Source organism: Genypterus blacodes, unplaced genomic scaffold (genome assembly GCF_046128005.1).
Source record: "Genypterus blacodes isolate CSIRO-AG114 ecotype Tasmania unplaced genomic scaffold, CSIRO-AGI_Gbla_v1 ptg000090l_1, whole genome shotgun sequence".
Lineage (NCBI taxonomy): Eukaryota > Metazoa > Chordata > Actinopteri > Ophidiiformes > Ophidiidae > Genypterus > Genypterus blacodes.
Window position 1 is genome coordinate 599,708 of NW_027466895.1, and position 27,697 is coordinate 627,404.

The 27,697-nt window shown below is 43.7% G+C and overlaps 1 protein-coding gene, 1 long non-coding RNA gene and 1 pseudogene across 3 annotated transcripts; 2 read left to right on the forward strand and 1 right to left on the reverse strand.

Moving 5' to 3' along the window:
- On the forward strand, window positions 1–21,072 carry mybpc1 (myosin binding protein C1). Its single transcript, XM_076158992.1, has 34 exons — window positions 1–22; window positions 3,480–3,506; window positions 4,528–4,599; window positions 5,647–5,856; window positions 6,861–6,908; window positions 7,532–7,573; window positions 8,055–8,096; window positions 8,633–8,743; window positions 8,827–8,975; window positions 9,076–9,193; window positions 9,303–9,354; window positions 10,056–10,112; window positions 10,387–10,395; window positions 12,121–12,284; window positions 12,402–12,534; window positions 14,269–14,277; window positions 14,527–14,651; window positions 14,776–14,881; window positions 14,989–15,155; window positions 15,274–15,439; window positions 15,531–15,637; window positions 15,728–15,864; window positions 16,047–16,206; window positions 16,314–16,418; window positions 16,490–16,678; window positions 16,832–16,966; window positions 17,150–17,317; window positions 17,425–17,513; window positions 17,598–17,793; window positions 17,879–18,018; window positions 18,105–18,264; window positions 18,633–18,769; window positions 18,879–19,065; window positions 20,690–21,072. Exons 1-34 carry the CDS (start codon window positions 1–3, stop codon window positions 20,785–20,787), a joined length of 3,837 nt encoding a protein of 1,278 aa, XP_076015107.1. The 3' UTR covers window positions 20,788–21,072.
- Window positions 16,851–24,239, reverse strand: LOC143007588 (uncharacterized). Of its 2 annotated transcripts, XR_012964488.1 has the most exons (4): window positions 24,122–24,239; window positions 22,450–22,666; window positions 20,599–20,736; window positions 16,851–16,952 (listed from the first exon to the last, which is right to left on the reverse strand). It is a non-coding gene; the product is annotated as an uncharacterized LOC143007588 (long non-coding RNA). The 2 variants fall into 2 exon arrangements; XR_012964489.1 differs by lacking the exon at window positions 20,599–20,736 and having other exon boundaries at window positions 16,861–16,952; window positions 24,122–24,230.
- On the forward strand, window positions 22,019–26,773 carry LOC143007586 (cholinephosphotransferase 1-like; annotated as a pseudogene).
- The last annotated feature ends 924 nt before the right edge of the window (window positions 26,774–27,697 follow it).

The following is a 27,697-nucleotide window of genomic DNA, read 5'->3' on the forward strand; positions in this document are numbered from 1 at the left end:
ATGCCAGAGCCCACAAAGAAAGGTAGGATTGAAATGCCGCATAATGTGACAGATTGGTTTGATAAACTTTTAACAAATTAACTTTTCCTGTCTGTCTGTCTCACATTTAATGTTTGAATCAAAAGTTGCCTTCTTAACAACGCTGCATCACTGTACAATGAGCCTGGCAGCCTGCTCTTAGGAATCCTGAAAGTGACTTTGACGGTGGTGTTGTATTACTGATGCATGCCAGTTTCTACCATCTCGGCGGCAAGAGAAGATTTGCGGTTTATGAACGGACTCTATTGTCGCCGTGGTTGGCATACTGGATCACGTCTGGGTGAGCCTGCTGGAGAAAGACGGGATGATGAAGCCCAAAGGAGGAATGTTGATGAGTGCCGCAGCTAAGCATTGGGCTGAGAAGGACGCGAGCAAATGCCGCTGAAGGATGATGCAATTTGGATGAACTGATCAAGGGTTGAGCTGTAGGAGGATTAATGCAGCTTTGCCTTGTTGTGGTTGTCTTCTTGACTGACTGAAGCCCTAACAACATTGCCAGTTTGTTAGTTGCTGCTGGATCTAAACCGGACCCCCTTAGAGCTGCCCTCCTCCCATAGTTCAAGTCCACATTCAAGCACGTCCAGCATCTTAACCTGTCCCCTGTTCCGCCCTCGCTTTGGATCTTTCCTCCTCACCACCACGTCTGTCATCTGTACCACTGTGTCTATCAGCATTCCCCTTTAATCCACTCCTGTCCGTCATCACAATATGATGTTACTCCTACAGCAACCCCCCCCCCCCACCCCCCCCCCCCCCCACCCCTGCTGCCCCCCCTCCCCCCCCTCCCCCCTTGCATCCATGAGCTCAGCTCTTGGTTTGCTGAAGACCCAGACATGCCCATGTAGAGAAAGTCGTCTTCCTTCCCGATGGGAGTTTTCTAACAAACTAATCCTATAAAACCCTATTTGTACATCATCACTAACACACACTGTTGTCTGGGTGGAGACCCACCTGACTCTGGACAATGGGGATTATATAATGGAACAGAGGGGATTTCCAATTTTGGGGTCTTGGAAGCTATTTTATGCCTCATTTTATGACAGGTGAAGCCCCTCTATCTACCTTTGGCAGCCTCACTGCCTGCTGAAAGCTCTAAAATCCTTTTATCAGTGCGCAGACTGTAGCCAAGTTCGTCGTTGAGCCATATTGTCTTACTAGAGCTGGAAAGAAACAAAGCAGGATGGAAAGAGAGACAACAGATTCCTCTCCGCAACAAACAGCGTCCAAAAATAGCTTGCAGAGGAGCAGATAAATGAGGGTAGAAAAGTATTGTTCTTTAAATGAGCCTGAACAGCTGAAGAGGAGGATGCCACTGTTGTTTTAGACACCCCACTCTCAAGCCTTTAAAAAGTAAGATGAGAGATGACGGACTGGCTGAGTCGCCCGTGGATCTCTAGGGACTGGGATTCTTGTCCCTGGAATAGTTCAGAATGAGTGCACTTTTAATCCCCATCCCTTGTTCCTGCCATCTCCCTCCATCGCCGTCCAACCCCCTCCTCCCCAATGCTCTGCGCCACCAGCAGATATCTCTCCTCTCCAGATGAATCACTCAGAGGTCAGTCGCCAAGCCATCAAACACGCGCTCCCAGAGCCCGGAGGCTTTCCAGCGCCATGCCGACTGCACCCACCTTCGCTGATGAGTCTTTGGTTTCAGTCACGGAGAACCCTGTGTCCTCACCTCATCATAATAACTGTCCCTAAGTTCATCACTCTCTCTGACAGCGTTGCTTTGTGTTACAGAGAACAACCCCATAAATCAACCCCATGGAAAAGCACAGCAGGGAAGCCTGTGGATGGCTAATTGCCACCAGAGTGCAGCTTTTAGCTACACAATGAGCTACACAATAAGCTTCTTGATTGCCATCCTGATTATATCATTAATATACACAAAGGACTTTAATGTAGACATATCTTCAGTCAAGATATAATGATCTATATTAGGAAAATGAAGCTGCCGGTAGTTTGGCTGGCGTTGGAGCCTGTGTGAGCCCTTCTGTCTACACGCCAGCAGGGGCAACAGCTGAAAATACCTGCAGCCCAGTCAGCTGCACTGGGAGTCCTCAGAGGTAAAACAAAACCTTTCTCCACTCTCATTATCTCAACGGTGATGTGACACACACACAGAGAGAGAGGGGGGGGGGGGGGGGGGGGAGGGGGGGGGGCAGCGAGCGTCTCATTCTCGGGTGCATGATGTGACCCTGCAGGATTGCGGCTTAGTGGCCAGCAGCAGCACATTGTTCTGCAGTGAGGAGTGAGAGTGTCTAATTTTGACACGGAATGTTCGGAGGGAATGCATTGCAAATGGAGGGATATCAAAAGTTTGGAAAGCAATAGGAGAGAATGGCTGTTATAAATGGTGCACAGCGAGTGGACATACATGGCATTAGGGTTGCTGTATTCATAGACAGGCAGGAAGCAGCTGGACTCTGAAGGGACGAACGGATTGATACTGACAAAGAGAGACTGTAGGTTCACTGGTAATGCTTGGACTGAGTTTACATAACCCCAAAAACAGAGCTCACAAGAAGAGAAAAGTGGATCAGAATATTAATAAGTCATCAAAGAAGAAATGGAGATGTGTAGGATCCTGATGCTCCGCCTGCTCCCGTGTGGCACAGGAATTTTGTGACCATTAAGACAAATAAGTTAGGATAAAGCATTTTGGCTCTTGTAGTAGTCACAGTATTCACTTATGGCCTTTCAGTGGGATCAACTCTCCAAGATGTAGAAGTAAAGGAGTAGGGACAGTGAGCTTCTCCATGTGCCTGCTACTCTCTCTTAGGCACCTGGAACCAAAATACTAAAACCCCTCAACCACAAGAGAACAATCGATGTTGTCAGAGAATCAACCCGTGCCACCTCATAAACCCTGCACAACCATGAGACAGGAGAAAGTCCACATTGGCTCCCAGTAAAAGATGGAACACGAAGATTTGAGCTACGAACACATTGCGCCAGATGTTGCGCAATGGCTCGCCTGAAGCTCCCAAACGCACCAGACAATCGCCCACGTCCCTGTGCTCCACTAACCCATTAATAAAGGAGGTTAATGTCTGAACCCTGTCATTGCATGCCAGTTGGTGCTTTGATGTTGTGAGGCCCTGCATTAAGTCCTGTTACAGCTTTAAAATACTGTACCCTTGTATGTTTCTCTCCAATCACTGCAACCCAAGATTATGTTCATAAGTCTAGACGTGGCAGAGGTCAAACGAATGGTGTGTCATACTGGCCTCCATTCTAATCAGTTATGAGTGTGTGTAAGCACGAGGAGTCAGTTGTCTGACGCAAAGACGATATGATTAGGGCTGAATGGAATCTATTAAATGGGTCCATTTTTGCTGATTGCATCAAGACACATTGGTTGTTATGATTGAAGATGTCCTTTTTACATTACATTACAATCATTTTTTAAATTGTGTCTTTTGTTTTTCTGTCTTTAGATGAGATGCCAAATGGGCAACCAGAGGGTAAGTGAATGATTTGAGACGTCCGATCTGAATGTCTTAGAATTTTTTTTACTTTTCCTCGTCGGCATCACCTGAGAGCTCAGTGGTGAGCAAGAGTCTGCAGACTGCACTGCAGACTATTTGACAGAAGATGAATGGGTCAATACTTAGTGAGGTGTTGTTGGTGTTGAATTGTGAATTGTATACCTTTGTTAAAGCACATACATACCTGACCCAAACCCTTAGTAAGAGTGCATATGGCCTAACTGGACATCCCTGTGCATGCAACACGGTGATCACAGCTCTGAAATTGGCGTGAATGTGCAAACACAGAGGCGCACAGAGTGTAAATGTGAAGCCAATAGTCGGCGGAACCAAAGACGCTGCTGGGGTTCCTGCGCCTGCGATGGAGCTGTCAGCAACTCTGACATTCCTCTCTTCAGCCAGCTGCTCCCCCCTCTGTTGATTCAGCTGACACCCTTGCTCTCCCATGTGACCGAGTCGCCGGCATGCAATTGGCCCTCAGCCAGTGCGAGGGTTTGACCTTGGAGCTGCAGCATCTTGAGGCTCCAACACAGAGCTCAGCTTTGTTAAAACGTCTCCCGGGAAGACAGAGCCTTTGCTGTAAAGAATCCCGCTCGATCGTAGCGCTCTCGGCAGCTTAGCAACTCATTATTTCTGGTGTGCTTAGCTGTGGAAGTCAACCAGCGACACATGGTTTAATTAGAAACATGCTAAATATTGAGCTATACTACTGCTTCAAAGTGTTCAGGTGTCTATGCAGTTACATCTCTTCAAAATGTCAAATACTCCCAAAATTAGCAATTCATGTGTATATCTGTGTTGAATCAACTGTGAGAAAGATGGCTGATTGTGATAAAGTGTGTATGCATACCTGTGCACATGTGGACGTCTGCAGGTGTGTGTATTAGTAGCTGTTTGCTTGGTTCTCCTGTGTGTTTGGCGTTGTGTTGCGTATGCAGAGGCTTTGTGCTATTACAAGCAGCTGTTCCATCCACCACTGTATTTGTCACACGCTCAGAAAGTGTTGCTCCAGACAGTAACGGTGCCCCGCCCCTACCTGAGATTTCCCTGGAGGTTTCTCCGCCCACAGGTGGGTAACCATGACCATCGCTCCCCCCCACCGCCCCACCCCTTCACTCCTTCTCCTCTTTTCAGAATGAGAACCACACTCACATCACGTTTTGTTTGCCGTGTGTCATCACGATTGTTTCCTTTGACTTAATTCACTCTGAGAGGCCTGCAAATGCACTCTTTGTGTAGGTATGTTTGCTCCACACACTATACAATATAGTCACACCAAAATAGTGATATAGATTAGATCAGTAAGCCATCACTTTCCTTGCTTGCATTCGCACTGATGCTTGGTGTTGCCGCTAACTCAGGCTAAGGCTGTGGTTTGATCTGTGCATCTGTATGACGCGTTGAGTCATATTGGAGGTCTTAAGGGATGGTGGAGGTCGGGCTTTACTCTCTTTATCACTCTGAAATCCAATTGGCTCATCCATGCATGACAGTATTTCATATCTGTACATATGGCCTAACTGGGCATCCCTGTGTATGCAACACGGAGATCACAGCTCTGAAATTGGTGTGAATGTGCAAACACAGCGGAACCAAAGACACTGCTGGGGTTAGAGTTAGTAAAGCCCTGTTTCCATGATCACTTTACAGTATAAATGGGCTATGACCAGATCGCTTTAATGAACCTGATCAACACTATTCTGCCACATTTGAGCCTAAAAGTCTGCCAAGCTGATTTTGGTTGGTTGGTTGGTTCCCACATTGGTGTGTCTGATTCATGAAACTTGCTGGGCCTTGGCTATGCTCCAACCAGCAAGGTATTCATCAGATCAGTCACAACTTTGGGGACCTCTTCATCCATTACACAGTCTTTTAAGTTTTTTTACTGGGGACAGAAGCTGCTGCATCTGGTCATTAGCGATTCATACTTACCTCGCTGAAGCAAGCAATGCCTTGCAAGGCTATCAGTGTTCATGCTCGAGGCTTGCTGCTCCAGCCTGGCGCTATGTTTGCTGTACAGAGCCGGTAGCAGAGCCAGTAGCTGAGCCGGTAGCTGTGCCGGTAGCTGAGCCGGTAGCTGAGCCGGTAGCTGAGCCAATAGCTGAGCCGGTAGCAGAGCCGGTTGCAGAGCCGGTTGTAGAGACTGATGAGAAGAAACCAGAGCCGGCAAAGCCTGAGCTGTTACAGGCAGTGGAGGCTAAGGAGCCCAACCCCACAGTGAATGGCTGTAACCAACCACAGCCCGGTGGGGTCGGGGTGAAAGAGCAAGCAGAGTCTGGGGACTCGACTGTAAAGGAAGAGGGCCCTTGCGCTCCCCCACCAGCCGGTAAGTACAGCCCCTTCAGCAATCAGTCTCGCGTCAACCCCAGTTCAGGTGCACGTTTTCGAGCTCTTTCACTCTGTGTGCTACTGAAAGTCTGACACGTCATGCATCTGTAAGCTCAGCAGCATGGCAGACAGAGCCTCGTGTTATGTCTCACCTCACTAAAAACACATGTCTATTTGTGTCAGGAGTCCTGCTGCTCAAAAGACAGATTGTCTCTATTTCGTCATTAAAAATCCAAATGCAATGGACATGCGGTGGTTCCATGCATTGATTTGTGGTTTGCTTTTACATTCAAGCTTGGTTTGAATTGCACATGCATTGTACACTTCAAAGAAATAACTCAGCTGTAGTTAGAGGACGTTTTTCAGAGTACTGTTATTATTTTTACACAGGAATAAACAAAAACTAATGAATATAGACTAATAATGAGGATTAATTACTAAAATGGAAAACCTGAGGTGAGGCGAAGAAGGTGTTAAAGGTGAGTTACCACACGTGTTCACAACTATTCTATGATGCTTAGATGTGAACGCTCAGGCAGGTTTAAACACATACACCTAAAGACACACATAGTGTTGACAACTGGTCAGCCGATGTGAAAACATTACAGTCTTCAATAAAACATGGTAAGAGTTTGCACGTTCCTCGCTCGGGTTTCTTTCTTTGAAGTCGCGCCGCGCTTTCACCCGTATTATCGCAGCTGCTGCTTGACAGCTGTTTTTTTTTACTGCAGCTTGAGCAGCTTGCAGCACTGCAGAGCGCAGACACAGATACAGACACAGACACAGACACAGATACAGACAGAGTTTAGACATAGTTAGGGTGTCAAACTGCTCTCTGATCATTTGGTCTCATCTTCCCTGTACAACAGCTGCATGAAACGTCCCCGTTCACAGAGTCTCGTCTCGCATGTCTGATCAGTCGAGTGTCTTGTTGACCTGCCAGTGATGGACTTGGAGCATTGTGATAGGTGGGTCTGTTTGTCAATGACGCCTTTGTTGCAGATGATGATGATGCTGCAGCCACTACCCCCTCCCCTACACCCCCGACAGGTTGGTACCTCTTAACAATCTTCGCTCCCTTGCATCCTCGCCACCTCCTCAACTTCATCACCTTGTTCCACCTGGAAGTGCAGAGGAAGAGAGAATTAACACACCACACAGTTATTTCAGGCGTAGCAGCTATACTGATACTGCAGTAAGTTCATAAGGTCATATCACGAAACACTCGTGTGTATGTTTATGCACTGACATACATGTAGTCAATGCGTGATGCAAAATGGAGCAAAATAACATTTATTTATCGCTAACAAATGTGACAATGATATCTCACATGTATATAATGTGCAGCACATACAGATAAATACATGGATGCTTATCATGTATATGTTATGAATATACAGGAATATTACACATGTATTTATTTGTTTGATGTTTGATTGATCTTAATGGCTATTAAAGGGAATACAATGTCCCATTCACTACTTTACATCTATGAATCGTCCTTATGAAGTAAACTGTCCTCCACCATGACAGTAACATTCTTCTTTGATGCTACATTCTCTGGTAGCTATATGTCACAGCCTGACTCTAAACATTCCTCAAACCGTCTAGACTAGCTGGGTTCAGTCCGATTACTTATCACTTATTAACAATAACTGTGCTTCTTTTCACAGAGGACGCCAATTCAATCAAGAAACTCTCAGTTGAGCTGCCTAGTAAGATCCCTCTGTTAAATTTCACCACAGTAGATCTGAGCGATCGGTGCAGTGACACGTAGAGAACATGTTGGAGACGTGTGCTTACAAGTTAGCATTACAACACAATCGCTAACTTATTAACAATCACTTATTAATTCACAAATTATTTCCGTATACAAACAAGACCTTTGGGGTTGTCACATGTTTTTCTTTTAAATAATTTCCACTGATGTAAATACATTTGGAATTCTGATAATAATGCAAACAGGCCTGCACTGTCAATCAGAAATCAGTTGCAAAAAATCAATTTAACAGCAAAGAATGCACAGAACTCAGCGTTTGATACAGAATTCCTCAGATGGATGCTTGCTATTGGAGGAGTCCTTAACAGCTTGGTGGTTACACTTACATGTGTGTGTGTTTGTGTGTGCCTGCTTCAACGGACTTTACAGTAATATTCCTTAAAATATGCTGTAAATTTCTCTCTGTCTTTGTTTAGATGATAGCGTCCCTCTGCCAGCCATGGGGAGAAAGGACTCAGGTAATCTCGTCTGGCAGCCATAGTGGAGAGAAAAATACAAAAAGAATGTTAATTTGTAGCCTTTGATGCACTGAATCAGTCGAACTTGCATTCAATGTCAGGTAAAGTCAAACACAAACTGGAGTACAACAGCTGTGTAGCAAAAGTGTGACACCAAGATTCAGACCTCTGGAATCACAAAGGAGACTTTTCCATTGAGAGGACAACAAAACATCTTCACGGTCCTCCATATTTGTCTTTTGTTCCGTGTTTCATAAGGTCCGTTTCATGCTTTCCGTGTTGCATAGAGCTTAAGTTCTGCTGTTGTATGAGGTGAGATGTTTGGAAGCTGAGGGAAAAGTGGGGAATTGTGCGTCACTTCCTGTCTGTCTCTCAATCTGTCTGTGTATCTCTGCTCTGGTAAGATGAAAACATTTCAGATGAACACTGAGAGGTGGGTGTGTGAAATCCTCAGCTGCGTGTGCGCAACAGTAATGACAAAAGCTTTGTGTGTGGTGTGTGTATGTGTATGTGTGTGTCTCTTCTAACGGACTCAGTGTGGTCTCTGGGAGAGGGACAATCCCCAGATGACCTGGACAAGCCCATTGAGACGCCACCACTGTCCACGTTGCTGATAGAGAGACCACAGAGCGGCGCCGTCACTGTGGGTGAGTGGGAGCAGTTAATAGCAGTTTCATTGTGACTTTAGCAGCTTTATTCAAGGTTCACAATTTGTTCTCTGCGTCGAAAGGTGGAGACATTTCCTTTATCGCCAAAGTGGAGGCCAAAGATCTCCTCCGCAAACCCACTATCAAGTGGTTCAAAGGGAAGTGGATGGACCTGGCCAGCAAGACAGGGAAGCACCTACAGCTGAAGGAGACCTTTGAGCGGCAGACAAAGGTACACTGACGGAACCCCCCCCATCTCACGGCTATCTCAGAAGTATTTTTTAACCCCTAACTTGCACCTTCTCTCACTCCTCTGTGTGACCTCTGCTCAGATCCACACATTTGAGATGCACATCATCAAAGCCAAAGACAACTACGCTGGGAATTACAGATGCGAGGTGACCTACAAGGACAAGTTTGACAGCTGCTCCTTTGACTTGGAGATCAAAGGTTTGTCACGGTGTCAAAAAAAAAACAAAGCAGCACAGCGCGTTAGATTCATCTTTACTGCAATGAGCGCAATGTAGACATGTGTGTTGTTGTTGTTGCTGTCTTGCAGAAACTGAACATGGCTCACAAAATATTGACATTCGATCAGCTTTCAAACGAAGGTAATGAGAGGCGGCTATGACACATTAATGTTGTTGAAATTAGAATGCAGCAGCTTCCCCATGTTTCTCTTTCTCTTTCCTTCTTCACACCAACACACACAAACCAGGCCAGTGGAGCAAAGGTGAAACACACAGTGTGTGACATGTAACTGTAGGATTCACGACAGTCTAGCAATACTAATAAGTACTCGTGAAACAAACATGGAGGAAACAACTGTGTCATCATATTCCACGAGGAAAACCCGGGAAACCCCTTCAAATAATATCAGAATGTGTGTGAAGAGATGGTTGTATAAATGTCATTAACCTTTTCCAAAAGGTAATTACAAATCAACCAGATGACTCAAACGTGGCCAACCGCTTGCATTTCAAAGACTCCCTCCGAACAATGTGTCTGGAAAGCAACGCAAAGCATCGCACTTTCATTTCATTACTGCAACGTTTGCTGCCAGGAAGCCGCAGGAACGCTGTGGTAATAATGTCTGGCACAGCTCTGAGGGTGTCACTCACACAAACCTGTTTGTTTTCCACTGAAGAAAAAAGTTTTGTGTGAGCTCCAATCGTGTGTTGGTCCGGACTGAACGCAACGATTGAACCCAAAGTCTTTTGCTTTGCGTTGCTCTTCCAGCATTGTTTTCTTGTGCCTGCAACTGTTTTGATTTCTGACTGATTTTTCATTAATCTCTCCTTGTTAACAACAGCAGTGAAGGACAAGAAGATGCAGGGGAGCTTGACTTTAGTGGTCTCCTAAAACATAGGTGAGAATCATATCCTCAACCTGAGTGGACCTTCATATTTAAGCCCTTTTTGGGAGGATCTGTCTGTCATATTTTGAGAAGTCTTGACACATCATTCCAAGGTGGTGTTAAAATATTCAGGTGCTAAATGAATGGTGTGTTTTACAGATGATTCATATTTCGGCAAAAACTACAATAGTTGCTTGGAATAAACACATCTTTGAGATTGACTCACTCCTCGGAAAAATTACACATTTATTTTGGGCTTGTCTCTTCTTCTCCCCTACTTATTCAGAAATCAAAGGTTAGTAAAGAGAAAACCATAGGTATTTAAATGATTAGACCTTACTGCGGGTGAGTACTATAATCATGTAGCGTCCCCAGCATGAAATGTAGCTCTAGGACGTGGACGAGCAAGAGTGTTGGCCGACTGTAGTTCGGTAACACTTCATTTGAAGGCAGCATTCCTAAACGCTCTGTCGGCAATCAGGAATGATGGAAATGGACTTTGCCTCATAAACCACCTCATCAGGCCTCGTCAAACCCCTTCATGAGGCAAAGTACACCATTTTGGATCATTGCTGATGTGCCCGTGGGCCATCCAGAAATGATGCTGTAAAATAGTGTTATCGCTACATTGTCATATTTGTTTAAGTTTAAGAAATACAAGACTACAGTGTTTGTTTCAGCCTTCTAAATGCCTGGAAATAAACAAGACGAGAAAGACGCACAAATAGCCGAATAATATGTCATGCTACTTAATGCAACCTTTCGGACATTTGGGAAAATGTCAACGAAAGAAAGTGACTGACTGTATGTTCTCTTACATAGACTAATACATACACTCATGTCCGGGGCAAAGTGTTCTCATTTATGTGGATCTCACACGTCTAACATCTTCAATAGACGCATTTATCATCAACAACAACAAACCAAGTCACAGCAACATGTTGTCTTTAAAAGCATCTCTGTGTATCTTTGTGTTAAGTATATTCAGCACACAATTCTCTTTTCTTTATTTGTGCTTGCTACTGTGTGTACCTGGATTATTAATTCCTACAATGCCGGTGATGTCGCTTCTCTTCTTCCATCACCAGCATTTACCCTTAGGGTCTAACTAAAGGGACATAACCTTGGTCGAAATCTCCTCTTTAATTCAAATGATGTTTAATGTTTCCAGTATATTCACCGATTCATGGTATGAGAGAAGTAACTGAGAGAAGATATCATACCGTCATTATTGGGGATGTTAAGTCAATTCAAGTGGTTGGTCTTTGTGATGAGGAGAAATGTTTAACTCAAATTAGCAAGAAAGTCGCAGGCCTGAAGAGTCACAAACTCTCATACCTAGTTGTTTCTTTAGTTGGTATTGGTATCACGCAAGTACTTCATTTCGCTTCATTGTAACCACTTAAATGTGAAAACTTCTCTGAAGAAATCTTGTGGTTGAAGTAGTAAAATATTGCATAACAGTCATCGGAACTATCTTGCACATGCTAAGTGTAGATGTGACATTGGTCCTGAGTGTTCTTTAAGCTTAAATAATGTGAATTAAAAATCAAACCTTTCTCAGCCTGTTGAAGAGAAAGAAGTGATTTGGAACGATCTGAAAACGAGTAAAAGAACCTGAATCAGCCAAATGTGGATAACATGAACAGACACATGAAAATACATGCACACCCAATTAACCCACCACTACATTAGTGTTGTGTTCATAATGCTGCTAACCCCACTGCTCTCAACATTTAAACCCAGAGTTGTTGTAGACAACTTACCTCACGCATCCCTTTGTGGAACATGCCCTGAGGAACCCCTTAGAGGGAGTTAGGACAAAAACGCCTGGGCAGGAGCAAAACATTACCAGAACAAAGCATTGAGGCGATCTCTCTAATACACCAGTACCTCTAATCACTCCATTTTAGAGATCAGCCTCCTCTGCCTGTAATGTGTGGTTCCTCAGGACACGTTGCAAATCGCCAGCGTTTAGTTTCTTCCCTCACATCCTCCCCTCATATTCGGCAACACTTAGGGAGCACAAACAGGATGACACTCCGGAGGTAGACGTGTGGGAGATCCTGAAGCACGCCCGACCAGATGAATACGAGAAGATCGCCTTCATGTACGGCATCACAGATCTGAGGGGGCTGCTGAAGAGGATGAAGAAGATACCAAAAGAGGAGAAGAAGAGTGAAGGTAAGTGCTGATGGTCAAAGCAGCCACTTTGATTTGGTTAATAGGGAAGTACTTTGGTGTACCTCACGAAAGGAGTATTCGGACTTTCAGTGACCTCTGACCTTTGTTTTGTCAAAGCCTTTGCCAAGAAGCTGGACCCGGCTTACCAGGCTGATAAGGGAGGAAAAATTCGCATGGTGGTTGATCTTGCTGACCCCACTGTTGACCTGAAATGGTACAAGAACGGACAGGAGATCAGACCCAGTCCAAAGTATGTAACCTTCTTCACATTTCCACATAACCTCTACGTCTTCCTCTCTCCAACTATGCACAAATGAAACGTATTTCATAAAGTACATTTCATTTGTGGCTTTGTTCTTCTGTACCAGCACGCTGATAGGTGTTTCATTATGTCCAACTATAAAGCACAATGGTTCACATGCGTTATGTCACACACATTTTGAGAACATGTCTATGAATACAATAATATTGATCAGTTTGATCAACAGATCAATATTGGTTTGGTAATCACTGCACTGTGAACCATGTGCCTGTTGATGCCGAGTGAACACATAACTCCAATGAGTCTGGATGGTTATGCGCTCACAGGGCTGTGCAGTACATGTGATGTCAGCGCTACATTTAGTTTTAAATGCAGCATATGATGTCAGCTGTGTTTAATGGCCATTAACTACATGTCCTCCTCTATACAGGAAAAAGGTGGTACCTCCTTCACAGGTCTTTAACCAAGTCTTGGCTTTGAAACAGTGATTTAAAAAAAAATGCTGTTATAATTTATTGTTAGAAAAAAAGTCAAAACCAAATGAGTCAAGTGAAAATGATCAATAACCTAAACAACACGAAGCAAACACAGCGAGAACAAACATGAACTCTGCGGTTTTAAGCGCTACTGACCTACATGAGGGGCATCAGTGAGGCATACATGCTTTCAATCATAGCCTTAAATGCAGCCTTAAAGTTTCCGCGGGGCGAAGAAGACCCGGAGCGGAGCAGCTGGCTCGGCTCCGCCTCTAAAGGATCAGCCAATCACGGGATCGAAACAGCACAGCACAGGTTGCATATTAATCACACTCTAGGAGAGCGAGAAATCGAGGACAATATGAAAGAAATTCACTTTAAAAAGCGACATTGGTAACGCTCCTCACCTGAAATGATTATGTTGATAAAATGTTGATAAAATTAATAGTTTTCGTACTTAGTTATAGAAATATTGCAATTATTCAGATATTTGCACGTTCATTTTGTTTAGCTCAAATCCTAATGAATGAAAATTTACTTTTTGACTCTACAATACTGTGGGTGGAGATTTTTCCAGCCCAAAATCTGCGTTTGATATGAATTAAAAGCACCTGCATATAATAAGAGTGACTTTTTTGATTAAGCATAAAGTTTAGATGAACTAAACGGACTAAGTACAAACCAAGGTATGATACTGATGTCCTAACAAACAAATCATTAACTGCATAAGAAAATATCAGATTTAATTGTTCTTTGTTTGGCTTTGTTAACATAGAAATACACATCTATACGTGTTGTTAATTGTGTAGGGTAAGTCCTAAAATAAAGATAGGATGGATTTACATAATTGTTTGGCTTGTAAATCTAACAAACTGGCTCCTATTAAATAGCAGAAACGTGCAGTATTAAAATCAAACCTACACACAATATAGCAACAACAAAAATGTGATGGTTAAGAAAAATTCTGTTCCAAGCCATGCAAAGTTAAAGCCATCTGGGAGGTTATTGCTGTTTTCTGGTTTGGGTTTCTGCAGGGTCTCTGTTCTGAAGACATCATAAAACATGTCTCCTCTTCTTTGTTGTAACACTTTGGTAACTACGCATCCCTCCGGGCATTACGTCTCTCTGTCTTGTCTCTGTGTCTGTGTGTGTCTGTTGTGTCGTGTCACGCCATGGCGCTCCTTCCTGTCTGCCATAATCACTTCCTGTGCTCTGGCCTCATTCTGGCCCCGCTGCCGTCATTAAGTCAAAGGAAGTAAGTCCATCCGTCCTGTTGGTTTTCACATATCCATGTCGGAGTTTTGGTGTGACCCCTCTCTCTAATCCGACCCCCGAGTTTGTGTTTTTTGAATGCTGATGTCACTCACATTTATAAACTATTCTTTACTTTATATCTTGAATGATTCACAATTCACAATTTCCCAGACTATGTGATGTTATAATACACAGTTAAAGTGAATGTAGGTGAGCCACTGATGTAACTGTGATGTAACTTCCTGCTTAGGTATATTTTTGAGCATAAGGGTACTCAGAGAATTATGGTCATCAATAACTGCAACATGAACGATGATGCGGCCTATTCTGTAGCTGCAGGAGATGAGAAGTGCTGCACAGAGCTGTTCGTCAAAGGTATTTCCCATTGACATTTCATTGAAAGTGACTGTCTTACACAATTACAAAGAGCAAACGCTGGAGATCTATTGGTGCCCCGTTGAAAGTAACTTCAGTTTCTTTGAACGTTGAATGTCTGCAGAGTTACCAGTAAAGATTGTTAAAGGCATTGAGGCTGTGAAGACCACAGTGAATGAGAGGATTGAGTTGGAGTGTGAGGTGACAGAGGAAGGTGCTCAGGTGAAATGGTAAGAATATAGACGCATTAATCCACAGTTCAAGGGTGCGTTTGAATACATGTAGCTTTAGACACATTCCTATTTATTAAGCAAATTCCCACGCCTCCTTTGTTAAGGATGAAGAATGGTGTTGAGGTTCCGACAGGAGTGCGCTCCAGATACCGTGTCAAATGTGAGGGAACCAAACACTTTCTGGTCATTGATGATGCCTCCAGGGAAGACACTGGAACATACTCCATCATGGCCTCTGGGGGCACATCGGAGGCTAAAGTGCAGGTTGACCGTATGTAGCTTGCTGTATTTTCCATAATCTCCCCTTCCAGTGCTTGTTAAAGCATCGCTAATAGTTTGTACTTGATTTGTTTTTTATTCACAATTTTTTCTTTCCTTGTACATATCAGTGAAACCACTGAAGATCTTCCAGGACCTGCAGAACATGACGGTGACATTGGGTCAGCCCCTAAAGATGCAATGTGAGATATACCCAGGAAACGTTCCAGGCCGCTGGTATAGGAACGGACAGCTAATTCAGCCTAATGACCGCATAAACATCATACACAGAAATAGGTAAGTCCTCTCTGCCTTCCTTTTTAAATTGAACCCCATAATCATCTTCTGTTCTGTTCTCCACTGAACTACAAACATCTTTATTTTTCAGGATCCACCGACTTGAAATTGCAGCCACCTCCCTTCACGATGCAGGAGATTATACTTTTGTACCTGAGGGATACTCGCAGAGCCTTGCTGCCAAAATCCACATCATTGGTACACAACCTCTTTCATTAGTGTTTTATATCTTAATATATAAAAAAAACAAACAAAAAGCTTTTCTCAATTTGATTTTATTTTCCACAGATCCACCAAAGGTGCACTTGGATGGCTTGAATATCCCAGACAACACTGTGACGATTGTGGCAGGAAACAAACTGCGCTTGGAGATCCCTATCAGTGGAGAACCAGCACCCAGGGTGGTGTGGATGAAGGGTGAAAGGGTGAGCTTCTGTGTTGATGTTATCATGCAGGCTTTCATTATGACTTTGTCTTTGAAGGAGACACAAGAGGGATGCACCGGATATTTAACCAACACATATGTAGAACAGGTGCCAAGAAAGGCTTTCATCATCAAGCACTGGCCTCCTACATCATGGCTCCAACTTCCAATTTTCTATCCCAGGTCATTCTTGAGTCTGGCCATCGTGTCCATGCTGAAACATATGGCGATCAGACCAGTCTGACAATTGAAGTCACGGAGAGGGAGGACTCAGGGAACTACAAGATTGTCCTGCAAAATGAGGCCGGCGAGGCCACAGCCAGCGTCAAAATCAAAGTTGTCGGTAAGAGAGCATATGAGAAGTTCTTCAGTCAAGAGACCGCAGGAGGGGATGTGTACATTTTCTGTTTGGGTCTAGAATCCCTAACATTGGACTTGTATTTTTTGCAGACATCCCAGATCCTCCAGAGGCTCCTCTGGTCCCAGTGGTGGGAGGAGATTGGTGCTCTATGACTTGGGAGCCCCCAAAATACGATGGCGGTTCACCAATAACAGGTAAGCATTGCCTTATCTCATAACCATAGATGTGTCCTGGTGGTGATTGACGACCAGTTTCCTCAATAAAGGCTACTTCATCGAGAGAAAGAAGAAACAGAGCTCTCGATGGATGAGACTGAACTTTGACTTGATCAAAGAAACATCATTTGAGCCCAAGAAGATGATTGAAGGTGTGCCGTATGAACTGCGGATCTTTGCCATCAATGGGATTGGTGTGTCCAAACCCAGTGAACCATCCAAAGCCTTCACTCCCCTCGGTGCGTAGCTTGAATCTCTCTTTGGAAGCGTAATCTCTTGCCTTGAGCTAAAACTACCAATAATATGTCCAGGAAAAGACTGCAACCCCTATATAAGACAGCATACAGTATACAACACAACGTATGATCTCCTCTACCTCCATGTCCATTCAGCTGTAACCAGTGAGCCCACCATGCTGGTCGTGGATGATGTCACTGACACCACAGTGACCGTAAAGTGGCGTCCTCCAGAGAACATCGGAGCTGCTGGCCTGGACGGATACATCGTGGAGTACTGCGTAGAAGGAAGTGAGACAACCTCTGATGACAGATCTTTGTATTAATTCCATTAACAAGTTAAGATATTTCAATAAACAACAGTGCAATGCTTCAGTAAATAACAGTACAGCAGTCAATGGTGAGAAAGAATGAATGCACAGCCTAAATGCTTTCAAATTAGACCTCATTCTCCTAATTGTTGATTGGTCTTAGCTGATGACTGGGTCATAGCCAGCAGCGAGTTTACAGAAAAGACCAAGTACACCATCACTGGGCTGAAAACAGAGGCCAAAATCTTAGTACGCGTCAAGGCCGTCAACGCAGCAGGAGAGAGCGCTCCACGGACCCTCCAGCACTCCATCCTTGTCAAAGAGGTTGTTGGTGAGCTCTGGTGCAAAATACAGAAACAAATATCACCCTGAATAAATCTAAAGCGTAAAAGCTAAATGCTCATTAATCATACACTTTCTGATTGATTTCTACCTCAGAACCACCCAAGATCCGTGTCCCACGGCACCTGAAGCAGACATACACACGCAGAGTCGGCGAGGCAGTCAATCTTGTTGTGCCATTTATGGTAAAAATAATCTCTGAGTGTGATCATTCAGGATGTGCGCTGTAGTTTAACACTTTACTCTCACACCCCTGTCAATATCTAAAGGGCAAACCAAGGCCAAAGGTCATCTGGCTTAAGGAGGGAAACCCCATAGAGCCCTCACATGTCAGCATCCGTAACACAGACTGCGACAGCATCATCTTCATCCGCAAAGCAGAGCGCAGCCACTCTGGGAAGTACGAGATGTCGGTGCGGGTTGAGAACCATGTGGACACGGCTATTATTGACATACAAATCGTTGGTGAGTGAACCCATTGGTTGACTGAAAACATATTTAGGATTGTTTAATTTCTCGAAACCAAACTATCCCCTTGTGCGATTGTCAGACCTGCCTGGGCCACCTCTGTCTGTGACAGTTGAAGATGTCTGGGGAGGAAACGTCGCTCTGGTCTGGACCCCTCCGAAAGACAGCGGCAACGCCCCCATAACAGGCTATACCATTCAGAAAGCAGACAAGAAGACAATGGTAGAAGACTCAGTTTACCGCTGCGTGTGAGAAACCTGCTAAATATGTCTGCGCAGTGTGAACTCTCTGTCTGATCTGCTTCACAGGAATGGTACACGTGCATCGAGCACTACCATCGCACCTGCATCACCATCACTGAGCTGGTGGTCGGGAACGAATACTTCTTCAGGATCTTCTCAGAGAATATGTGCGGCCTGAGCGAATGCGCCACCCAAACCAAAGATTCCGCCCTCATTGTCAAAGAAGGTACCACTGGTTTTGATTTTAGAAACAATGTCTGCCGTGTTTGTTCACCCATTTCATCTAACAAACAGGAAAATATTTTAGCTCATATTTTTGTGTATCTCATATTTTTGAAGGCTGATTTTTGAAGCTAACTTTCAGCTCCCATATGAAGGGTTCCATCAGTGATGCTTTGCGCCCCACTGTTAGTCTCACTGAGCTGTAACGGTGGGGTCGGGGCTGCCCCTGATGAGCCTTTCAGCACCCCCTGTCTCTGCCGATGATAAACGCCAAAACGTTTTCTCTCCACCATCACACAGGGAAATTCCCCCATGATACAGCTCAGCGCCCGTATCATGCACAACCCCATTCCTTTACCCTTCCCCCCACAGGCTTGCAGCTAAAAACACCCGAGTACAACGACCACGACTTCAAGGAGGCACCTAAATTCACGCAACCGCTCATCAACACTTTCGCCGTTGCTGGCTACAATACTACTCTCAACTGTAGCGTCCGAGCCAACCCAAAGGTAGGAAGTATATAAAAGTACTTATTACAAATCAAGCTTCGAAAAAGGACTGAGGGAAGTAAGGGATGAAGAGAATTAATATTTTTAACGCCTCTGTATCTGACTACAGCCCAAAGTGATCTGGATGAAGAACAAGATGGCCATCATCGACAACCCACGCTACCGCATGTTTAGCAATCAGGGAGTGTGCACTCTGGAGATCAGGAAGCCCAGCCCATACGACGGCGGCATGTACACCTGCAAGGCCGTCAATGACCTGGGGGAGGACCAGGTGGACTGCAAGCTGGAGGTCAAAGGTCAGTGGGGCTCAGGAAACAATCGCTGAGTCTAGTTTCCCAAAGTGGTCCCTTGTGAAATGTTGAATGAGGAGACCAAGGCCGGGTGCGCTTTGGGAAACCAGCGTCAGTGGGCTCCTGCAGCGCTTTAAACTTGTGTTTCAGTATAACAAACGGCTGATGTTATAGGCGGTGGACATGTAAGTATATGCTTCATATTTCCCTGAAAGAGCCATGTTCAGTATATGTTGACATTATAATCCATTCGTGTGTGTGTCCACTGCACATAATGTTCGATGACACTTGTTCATCTGGGACCCTCTACCTTGTTGTGTTCACTCCTTACTCTGTCCACAATCCATCCAGCCATCGTGTTCATCATCACAACGTGCCAACTGAACACACAGTCTGTCACCACTCACGCCTCCGCAGGCTTAACATAGAGGCGTGATGTTTCCTGTGTTGAGTGAATTATTTAATGGTTCCATCTTCAAGCTACTCCACAGACTTCCAATGTCTCTTTATGGTTAACTCCTCATATAAAAGAGTTCAGTAATAACTGTTTTCCACCTCCTCCCCCCACCGGTACACACATATAACTCCATGTAAACACTGTGTTAACCCCTCTTCTCTTCTCTCTCCCCCAGTCCAAACTCAAGAATTGTGAATGTATGTTCTCATATAAGGTAAGCTTTCATATGGTTTGGGCATATGAAGCTTATGTCATTCATTATGCATCTTTCAGCGGGGCTGTAACCTCGGTTCAGTGAGTGTTGGGGAAGGTCGCGGCTTTTCCTCCTCAGGCCAAGGAAGACCGAAATCAGGATTCTATTTTTGCATGATAGATACTGTAGCTGTACTGTAGCCTTAGTTGTTTTTTAAAATATTTCCACTTAAATTTCTTCCTCGGAAACCCTTTAGCTGGCTGACTTTAACAAACCTATTCTGAATATTGTAGCTGGTTGGTTGTAGTGGTTGGTGTGAATTGGCTGAATTGGTGTGAATTCAAAGACTACCGCTCATGTTACTTGTGCCCCACGTAAAGGTGAGTAAAAACAAACCTTTTTGCAAACTGTCTAACCTTTAGCTCTGAATCATTGTGACTTCAAGTACGACGCTTTCAAGGTCTATGTCCAAACAAATGCTAACACCGTGTAATTTTTGCACCAATTGAACAGAAGACAGCACAGTTACTCTTGCATCCCTTTGCTTATTGGACAACTAAAGACACTTTGCTTCATTAATCTGGAATTTTGTTCAGATTTTGCACTCGCACTATATTTCTGCAGAATGATTCATATATGTCCGTCGCTCCTACGTAGTCTGAAAATGTTTATGTGCGTAAGTAGAAATCATATTGGTTGATATATGGATCATTCCTGCTGTTACTCATGAGTACTGACCTTTGATCCGGCTAAGTATAAAGGATTGCAACCCCCGGCCATTGAAATACAGTAAATTAACAGATTAATCAATGACAGTTTGACTGATCTTTCGGAAATTTCAAAAGTCAAGGCAAAGTAATGTGCATTTTTCTCCATTTCGTGCGCTCACCTCTTCCCATTTCAGCAGGCTCCCCTCCCCCACTTCTTTCTCTCTGTCCCTCCCGACAACATCATGAGAGTGTCTCTCCTCTGTCCCCCAGGAGGGTTCACCTTCAATGAACTCATGCAGCGTGGAGTGCCCCTACATCTGATCGACAAGTACATAAACGAAGCAAAGACTGTTGAGCAAGAGAAGTAAATCGGAGTGCAAATGAGACACTTTTGCCGCCATATGCGATCCTCTTCTCTCACCTGAGGTCTGTGGCCTAAAAGCGGACAGATGGAGGGATGATGGAGTGATGGTGAAACAGATGAAAGGGTGTGGGGGGTGTACTGGTCTGTGGTGTGGCATGCTGTGTGCAGGTTTCTAGTTACCATAGTAAAAACAAAAAAGCCACTTCATCTTCTGTGTCACTCACTGTGTTTGAAAGGATCTGTGTCGGCTCAGATGCATGTCAGACGTGTATTGGTTCTAATTTTTAAATGTGATGAGTAGTGTGTACAAAATAAACATAAAAGAAATATAGCACAATCAGTAACACATACAGTATTTACAGGAGTGCTTTTTGAAGGTTATGAAGCATTTCTGCTGCCTGAAAGAACGGGAAAGGAAAACAGTGTTGTATGATGCAAGAGTTGAAAAATGTTGCTATTTGGTAAGAAAATTAAAGCATTTCTAAATTAAGTATACATGTGTTGATACTTATATATGTCAATTAAATTTGAGGATTCAAATGAATCTTATGTTTGTGCAAAAAAACAATGAGAGGGTCACACACAATTAATATTCTGCATGACAAGTTGTGCTTTAATGCTTCATATTGGACTGAACACTCAAACAAAATGACGTGTGCATGCCTTTACCTTTGTAATAATGACCTGTGAAATAAAAAAAATACAAAGAATTGTACTGCTCTGTGTTTTGTGTGTTCATTTTGTGAAGATTATTTTTGAATAGGGCCCAAACTTGTTTCATAATTACAGTTTATTACATTCTAACATCTAAGAGCTGCAGGGCAGGAAAGGATGAGGGCAGCATGCATGCTCTGCCAAGAAAACCAGAACATTAGAATCCTTACGATTTCTTGTGACCTGAAGTTCTTTTATCTACCTTTGTTGAACACATTTATTGTAAGTCGCTTTCGATAAAAGCGTCTGCTAAATGACCGTAATGTAATGTAATGTAATTTCATTGATATTTAGAGAGCGAACTGACCATGAGAGCCACACCCTGAGGACAACAGCAAGAGCGAAAGAGCTATTTTACCATGACATGAAGGAACCTGCAGAAAACTTACGAGGTGTTCTTCGCGTAACCTGTTTTACCTGTCTAATTTGCATGACATCAATACAGAGATCCAAACATCGCTGCTGTTTTGGACTTGGTGTTCAGAAGACATCCACGTGTTAACACAGGACCTGGGGAAACTATGTCACGTTACCTGTGGCCAGAGCCGCTGACCGCCGCGCAACTCAAACCGCTTGCGGACTACGAGTACAGCGTCTGCGGTGAATCCCTGCTGGACACACCGTGTCAGATATACTGGCGCTGGCTCGTCCAGAAAATTCCAATATGGGTCTCACCGAACACATTGACCGTTGCCGGACTGCTGGTGAATGTACTCTGCACGTTGGTGCTTGTTTATCATTGTCCAACGGCAACGGAAGAGGTGAGTAACTGCAAACTTCGGTAAAGTGTGTGTGTGTGTGTGTGTGTGTGTGTGTGTGGTGTGTAGTGCAAATAAGGTATGTAAATAATTCTTGTTTTTTCTTTTACAATAGTTAGATTTAAATTCAGATCAGAATATCAATGTCCTATACTACTGTCTCTTCTGAACTGGTTTTAAATGAGGTGTCTTACCTTTGCATAATTGTGGCATCAACTCAGTGTCTCTCTACCCCTGTAGGCACCTTCCTGGGCCTTCATCATGAGCGCACTGGGTCTGTTCATCTATCAGTCTCTGGACAACATTGATGGGAAGCAGGCCCTCCGGACAGACCACAGTGCACCACTTGCAGAACTCTTCGACCACTGCTGCGACTCCATTTCTGCAGGTGCTTTGCCGCCTGAGGGCAAACTGCAAATTCCGTATACATTACATTACATTACGGTCATTTAGCAGACGCTTTTATCCAAAGCGACTTCCAATAAGTGCATTCAACATAGGTAGGCATATACATATTGTTCCCTCTCTGTCTGTACCTCTCCCTGTAGTGCTCATCACAGTGGGAGCGTGCATTGCAGGTGGAATAGGAAGATACACTGACTGGACATTCTTTTGTGGCTTCATCGGGCTGTTTCTGTTTTTCTGTTCCCACTGGGAGACCTACGTGTCTGGGACTGTTCACTTTAACCTGTAAGTCACACGTTCTGAATGCATTTTGGGTTAATCCCATGGAAATGCCAGAGGATATAATAATATTGTTCTCATAATTTGTCATTATGTGCCACTAGTGCTTTATCACTGAAATCAGCTCCGTTTAACATTTTGTGCAGATTCGATGTGACAGAGGTGCAGTTTGCTGTCATGATCATGTATCTGATGTCAGCTTTTGGAGGAGTGAGCCTTTGGCAAACCCTGGTATGAAAATATAATTTATATTACATTACATTACATTACGATCATTTGGCAGACGCTTTTATCCAAAGCGACTTACAGTACATTACCACCCTTCGCAGAGGGGGGAGCAATTGAGGGTTCGGTGCCTTGCTCAGGGGCACCTCGGCAGGGACTCGAACCGGCAACCCTCTGGTTCCCAAGCGGAAGCTCTACCCACTCGACTACTGCCTCCCTTGATAACAGTTACATGTAAGTAATCACTGGAGAAAAGTAGTTCAAAAACTAGTTCACTGACATTGATTATTTGCAATTTGTAGGAATATTGGCAGTATTTGGCCTCACTCACCAGGCCTATAGGCTTTTAAATGAATCCTGTGCTATTTCTTCAACAATGCAAAGATAGTCTCTTAAATATATATTGTGGTTTCCTAAATGCTGTTATGATGCTAAATGCTATTATGCTATAATGATGGAAACACTTGTAAACAGTAGCAAACTGTTTTGCGAGGAGATACCTGGAACCATTTTCGAGTAAAATGCCATAGGGAAAACACTTTCTGTGTCAACGGTGAACACATTAGTATCAACTAAACTTATACACCATCACCCATTAAGTTAGAATAAAGCATTATTCTAACTTTATTTCTAACAGTATTTTTATTATATTATACAGTATATTATATATTATATATATATATAATATATCTATGTGTATATATATATAATATATATAACAGTTTATATATTTATATATTTATATATATGTATATAACTGTTTATATAATAAATTCCATTCCAACTTCATGGGCAACTGTGTACCTTAGTGTAGAGTTGCCTTTAGAGGCTTTTTGAAGAATTGTGGTTTTCTACAGAGTGCATTCTACAGACTATATGGGACTACTGCAGACCTGGTAAACGATAACCAAATATTGCCAAAAATGCTACAGCTTTTAAGAAAACAATGATAGTCACCAGGTTTGAATGGAGTGGTAGTCTATGTGTTAATATGACCATGGTGTGTTTCCATAGTTGCCCATCATCGGGTTGAAGCTCTACACCCTCCCACTCATGGGCATCATCTTGGGGGCCGTCTACTCCTGCCTTTACCGCTTCCATGGCATTTTGAAAGGTGGTCTGGGCAAAAAAGGCTCCACCATGGCTGTAAGTCAAAACATTTATGTACTATGGGGCAGTGCAGAGGTTTTGCACGTGTCAAATAAGAAATACGGTTTGTTTGTCTGACTGAAGTAGGTGTGAACGTTGCGAGACTCAATGAAAACAGAGAGAGAGAAAGAGGAATATCAGCTGATCCTCTGTAGAGTACAAAATACTTTATGGTTGATAATAAACTGTAAACTGTGGTGAAAAGTCAAACAAAATCCTGCCGTTTTAGGACACCAGTGTGCTGCGTCCTGGTCTGGACATCAGCCTCATCCTAACTCTGGCCTTCATCATTTTCTAGAAGTCACCCAGCCAACTGTTTGAGCACCATCCCTGCCTGTATCTGCTCGCCTTTGGCATGATCATCTCAAAGCTCATCAACAAGCTGGTGGTGCGTTCCTCACATCCTAATCCAAATACATTTCAGAACTACAGATTTCATTTAATCCCTTACCTTGTGTGTGCACGTGTGTCTCCCTCTGCAGGTCGCCCACATTGGCAAGTGTGAGTTGTACCTCCCAGACACGGCCTTCATCGGCCCTGGCCTCCTCCTCCTCAACCAGTACTTCAACAGCTTCATTGATGAGTACATAGTCCTCTGGATCGTTATGGTCAGTTTCACCAACACTGAACATGCATCCAACTTGTGTATATAAGTGGACCAGGGTATCCTCTCACAGCCTCTCTTCATCCTCAGGTCCTTTCAGTGCTGGACGTTGCACGCTACTTCACAGGCGCATGCCTCCAAATGACCTCCCACCTAGGCATCCAAGCGTTCAGCAACAAGGCCCTCCACGACTGACAGCTTTCCTGGCAGGCACAGGGGGTGATTCAGACGTCTCTGCACTCCTGAAAACAGATATGGAGGAAGAGGAAAGACACTGCCCTGCAGCCTCCATAAAGAGATGACTTCTGATTCAAAATATATCAGCTATTAAATACAATGGAGCAAATCAGAATTTTGAACATTTTTATACAAAACTGTCAACCTGAAAAAAGGATAGATGTCATTTCCTTGCTACCATTGGCTTCTTGGTCAGATAAGAGCTAAATATTAGTTGTTTTATACCTCAAAATTGTGGATATGATAATATAATAAATTGTATATCTGTCACTTCAATGTTCCCTATACAAGGATCCACGTACACAAACATTAATTCCCATTCTCCTTTCCTCCCATCATCCCTCACTATAAATGGAGAATAATCTAAAATAGAATAGAGTAGAATAGAATTTTATCAATCATCATTTTGCATGCAATCCACAGCAAATCCCAAGCAATTGAAATTTAACTTGCACCCTTTGATGTTCTTGATTTGCTTTTAGTATGATTAACTTTTAAATAATTCTTTGACCTTCATTTACCACACTCACAAGCAATATGGCAAACTGAAAAGTTTACAGGGTCATGTGCATATCTACAAAATGTATATTTCGGCAGGCTGAGAATAGAACTCAGCAGGAGGTCTGTGTTGCTATTATTCATTACTAAGTCATTAATATTGATTGTAACACACGCAATGCAAGAGTTTGTGTGTATTATTCCAAAGGTATATTAAAAACAGTGCAGCAATCATTTAGATCCAAAACTACAGAAAATGAGAGAAACAGCAGTCTTGGTGTTTGCAATAATCAAAGGGTAGAAAGCTCGATCAATACTTGTAAAGGGGGCATGGAGTCAGAACAAGGCCAAGGTCGAGAACGCCGCAGGTTGGTTGCTTCCTTTCCCCATCATCAACATTTTTAAACATCACTGGATGGCAGACCTTTGACCCCGTCACCTTAGACAAGGCCGGCATCCACTCCAGCCTTGGGGAAGCACAACCCTGTCTTCAGACTGCGGTGTGTGGGGTAGACCTTTGTGGTGTATTTTGCTGTGATCTAGCATCTCAATAAGAACGTATATTTATTCTACTAGGGAAGGCCGTACAGCTGACGATGGACCAAGGAGAAGTGTACCTTAGGCCAGTCTAAACCCGGAAAAGTGATGTTAATAACATAGAAGGTCAACGGTTTAAGCCTTGGGCTTAAACTGCTCAAATATAGTTAACAGTCTAAATACATATATTCATGTTAAGAGTAAAGATAAAAGTTTACATGCCAAATAAAGGCCATTACAAAATGAACTGTTACTCCCTCAGAATGGCCACGTAGTGTTTACAGTGGTCGCAGGTGTTTTGTCAATACCCACTGAACAGGTCTTTTCTGAGTGAGAATCAACTGTATAAATATGTCAGAAAGTTAGAGTTCGAGAGCCACTCATTTCGGCTGCAGAGTCTCTCACAAGCGTTCCATGGTGCTTGTTATGATGCTGTACTTTGTATAATAAAACCCTATTATACAAGCAAAGACAGTGTCAGCGGAGATCCTTCCTTCCTTCATCTTCACATCATCGCAACCCAAGATTACACTAAACCTTGTCCCAGACAACAGAGAAACACTGCACACAAGGAAGGAACACAGAGGATGAGAGGCCCACTCAAATATCGGCCCTTCAAATCTGACACATAGAATATAAGCATGAGCCGTGTCAATATTCAGATACAATTAAAAAGCATGTTCACACCATACACACAGAGTTCACGCGGAGGACCACGGAGGATGAGAGGGAGCAGTGTTTGCTGCATGTGGCGTAAATAACCTACGCCGCAGAGGCTCATACCCACCACACCTGCCTTCAATCAGCACCTATATCACCCATCACAGCAAAAAAGTGGACTTCCCTGCCACTCTCACACACACAGAGAAAGCACTCCCACTCAGTGCCGATTGGAATGAGAGTGAAAAACCTCGAAGAGTACCTCAATCTCACTTTTTCTCTCTAAAACTATATTAACCAATTTCGATGATTGAAACAGTTTAAATAATCATACACACCTCAATTAGTATCCAAGAACTCAATACATACAATACAAAAATAGACGGACACAGAAAAGGAAGGAGTCCGTCGTGCTTTTCTACTCTTAATGTGACGTAGAGTGGTCCCATTACAAAAAGGACGCATTCATTAAGTGTACAAATCAAATCGCTTGTGTCACATTTGAAAGGATGGATGTGCACGACGTACGAGTTAAGGATAAATCTCTTATGAGGCGTAAACATGTGATTCAAACTTCCCGGCAGCAGCATCTGCAGCCATGTTATTCCTTCCCGGACGCTTCCGTTTCCTGTTGCACCCCGATCAGAAACAGAAAGCCCATCGACGACTCCTGGTTCCGCTGTGGAAATGGCCTAGTCATCTATTAACGCTGATGCTCTGCTGCTTTCCGGACACGGCGGTGAGAAGATAGCCCCCTGTCCTGTCTGAACGCGGAACCCGGAGGGTTCTGGGCACTTTGTTACATTAATCTGGAATTTTGTTCAGATTTTGCACTCGCACTATATTTC

Bases quoted from the DNA above. Each gene is read 5' to 3' on its own strand.
- mybpc1 (XM_076158992.1), top strand. From the start codon at position 1: ATGCCAGAGCCCACAAAGAAAG. The intron at 5,857-6,860 runs GTAAGTACAGCC...CCTTTGTTGCAG, and splicing joins TTGCGCTCCCCCACCAGCCG to ATGATGATGATGCTGCAGCC. The intron at 19,066-20,689 runs GTCAGTGGGGCT...TCTGTCCCCCAG, and splicing joins CTGCAAGCTGGAGGTCAAAG to GAGGGTTCACCTTCAATGAA.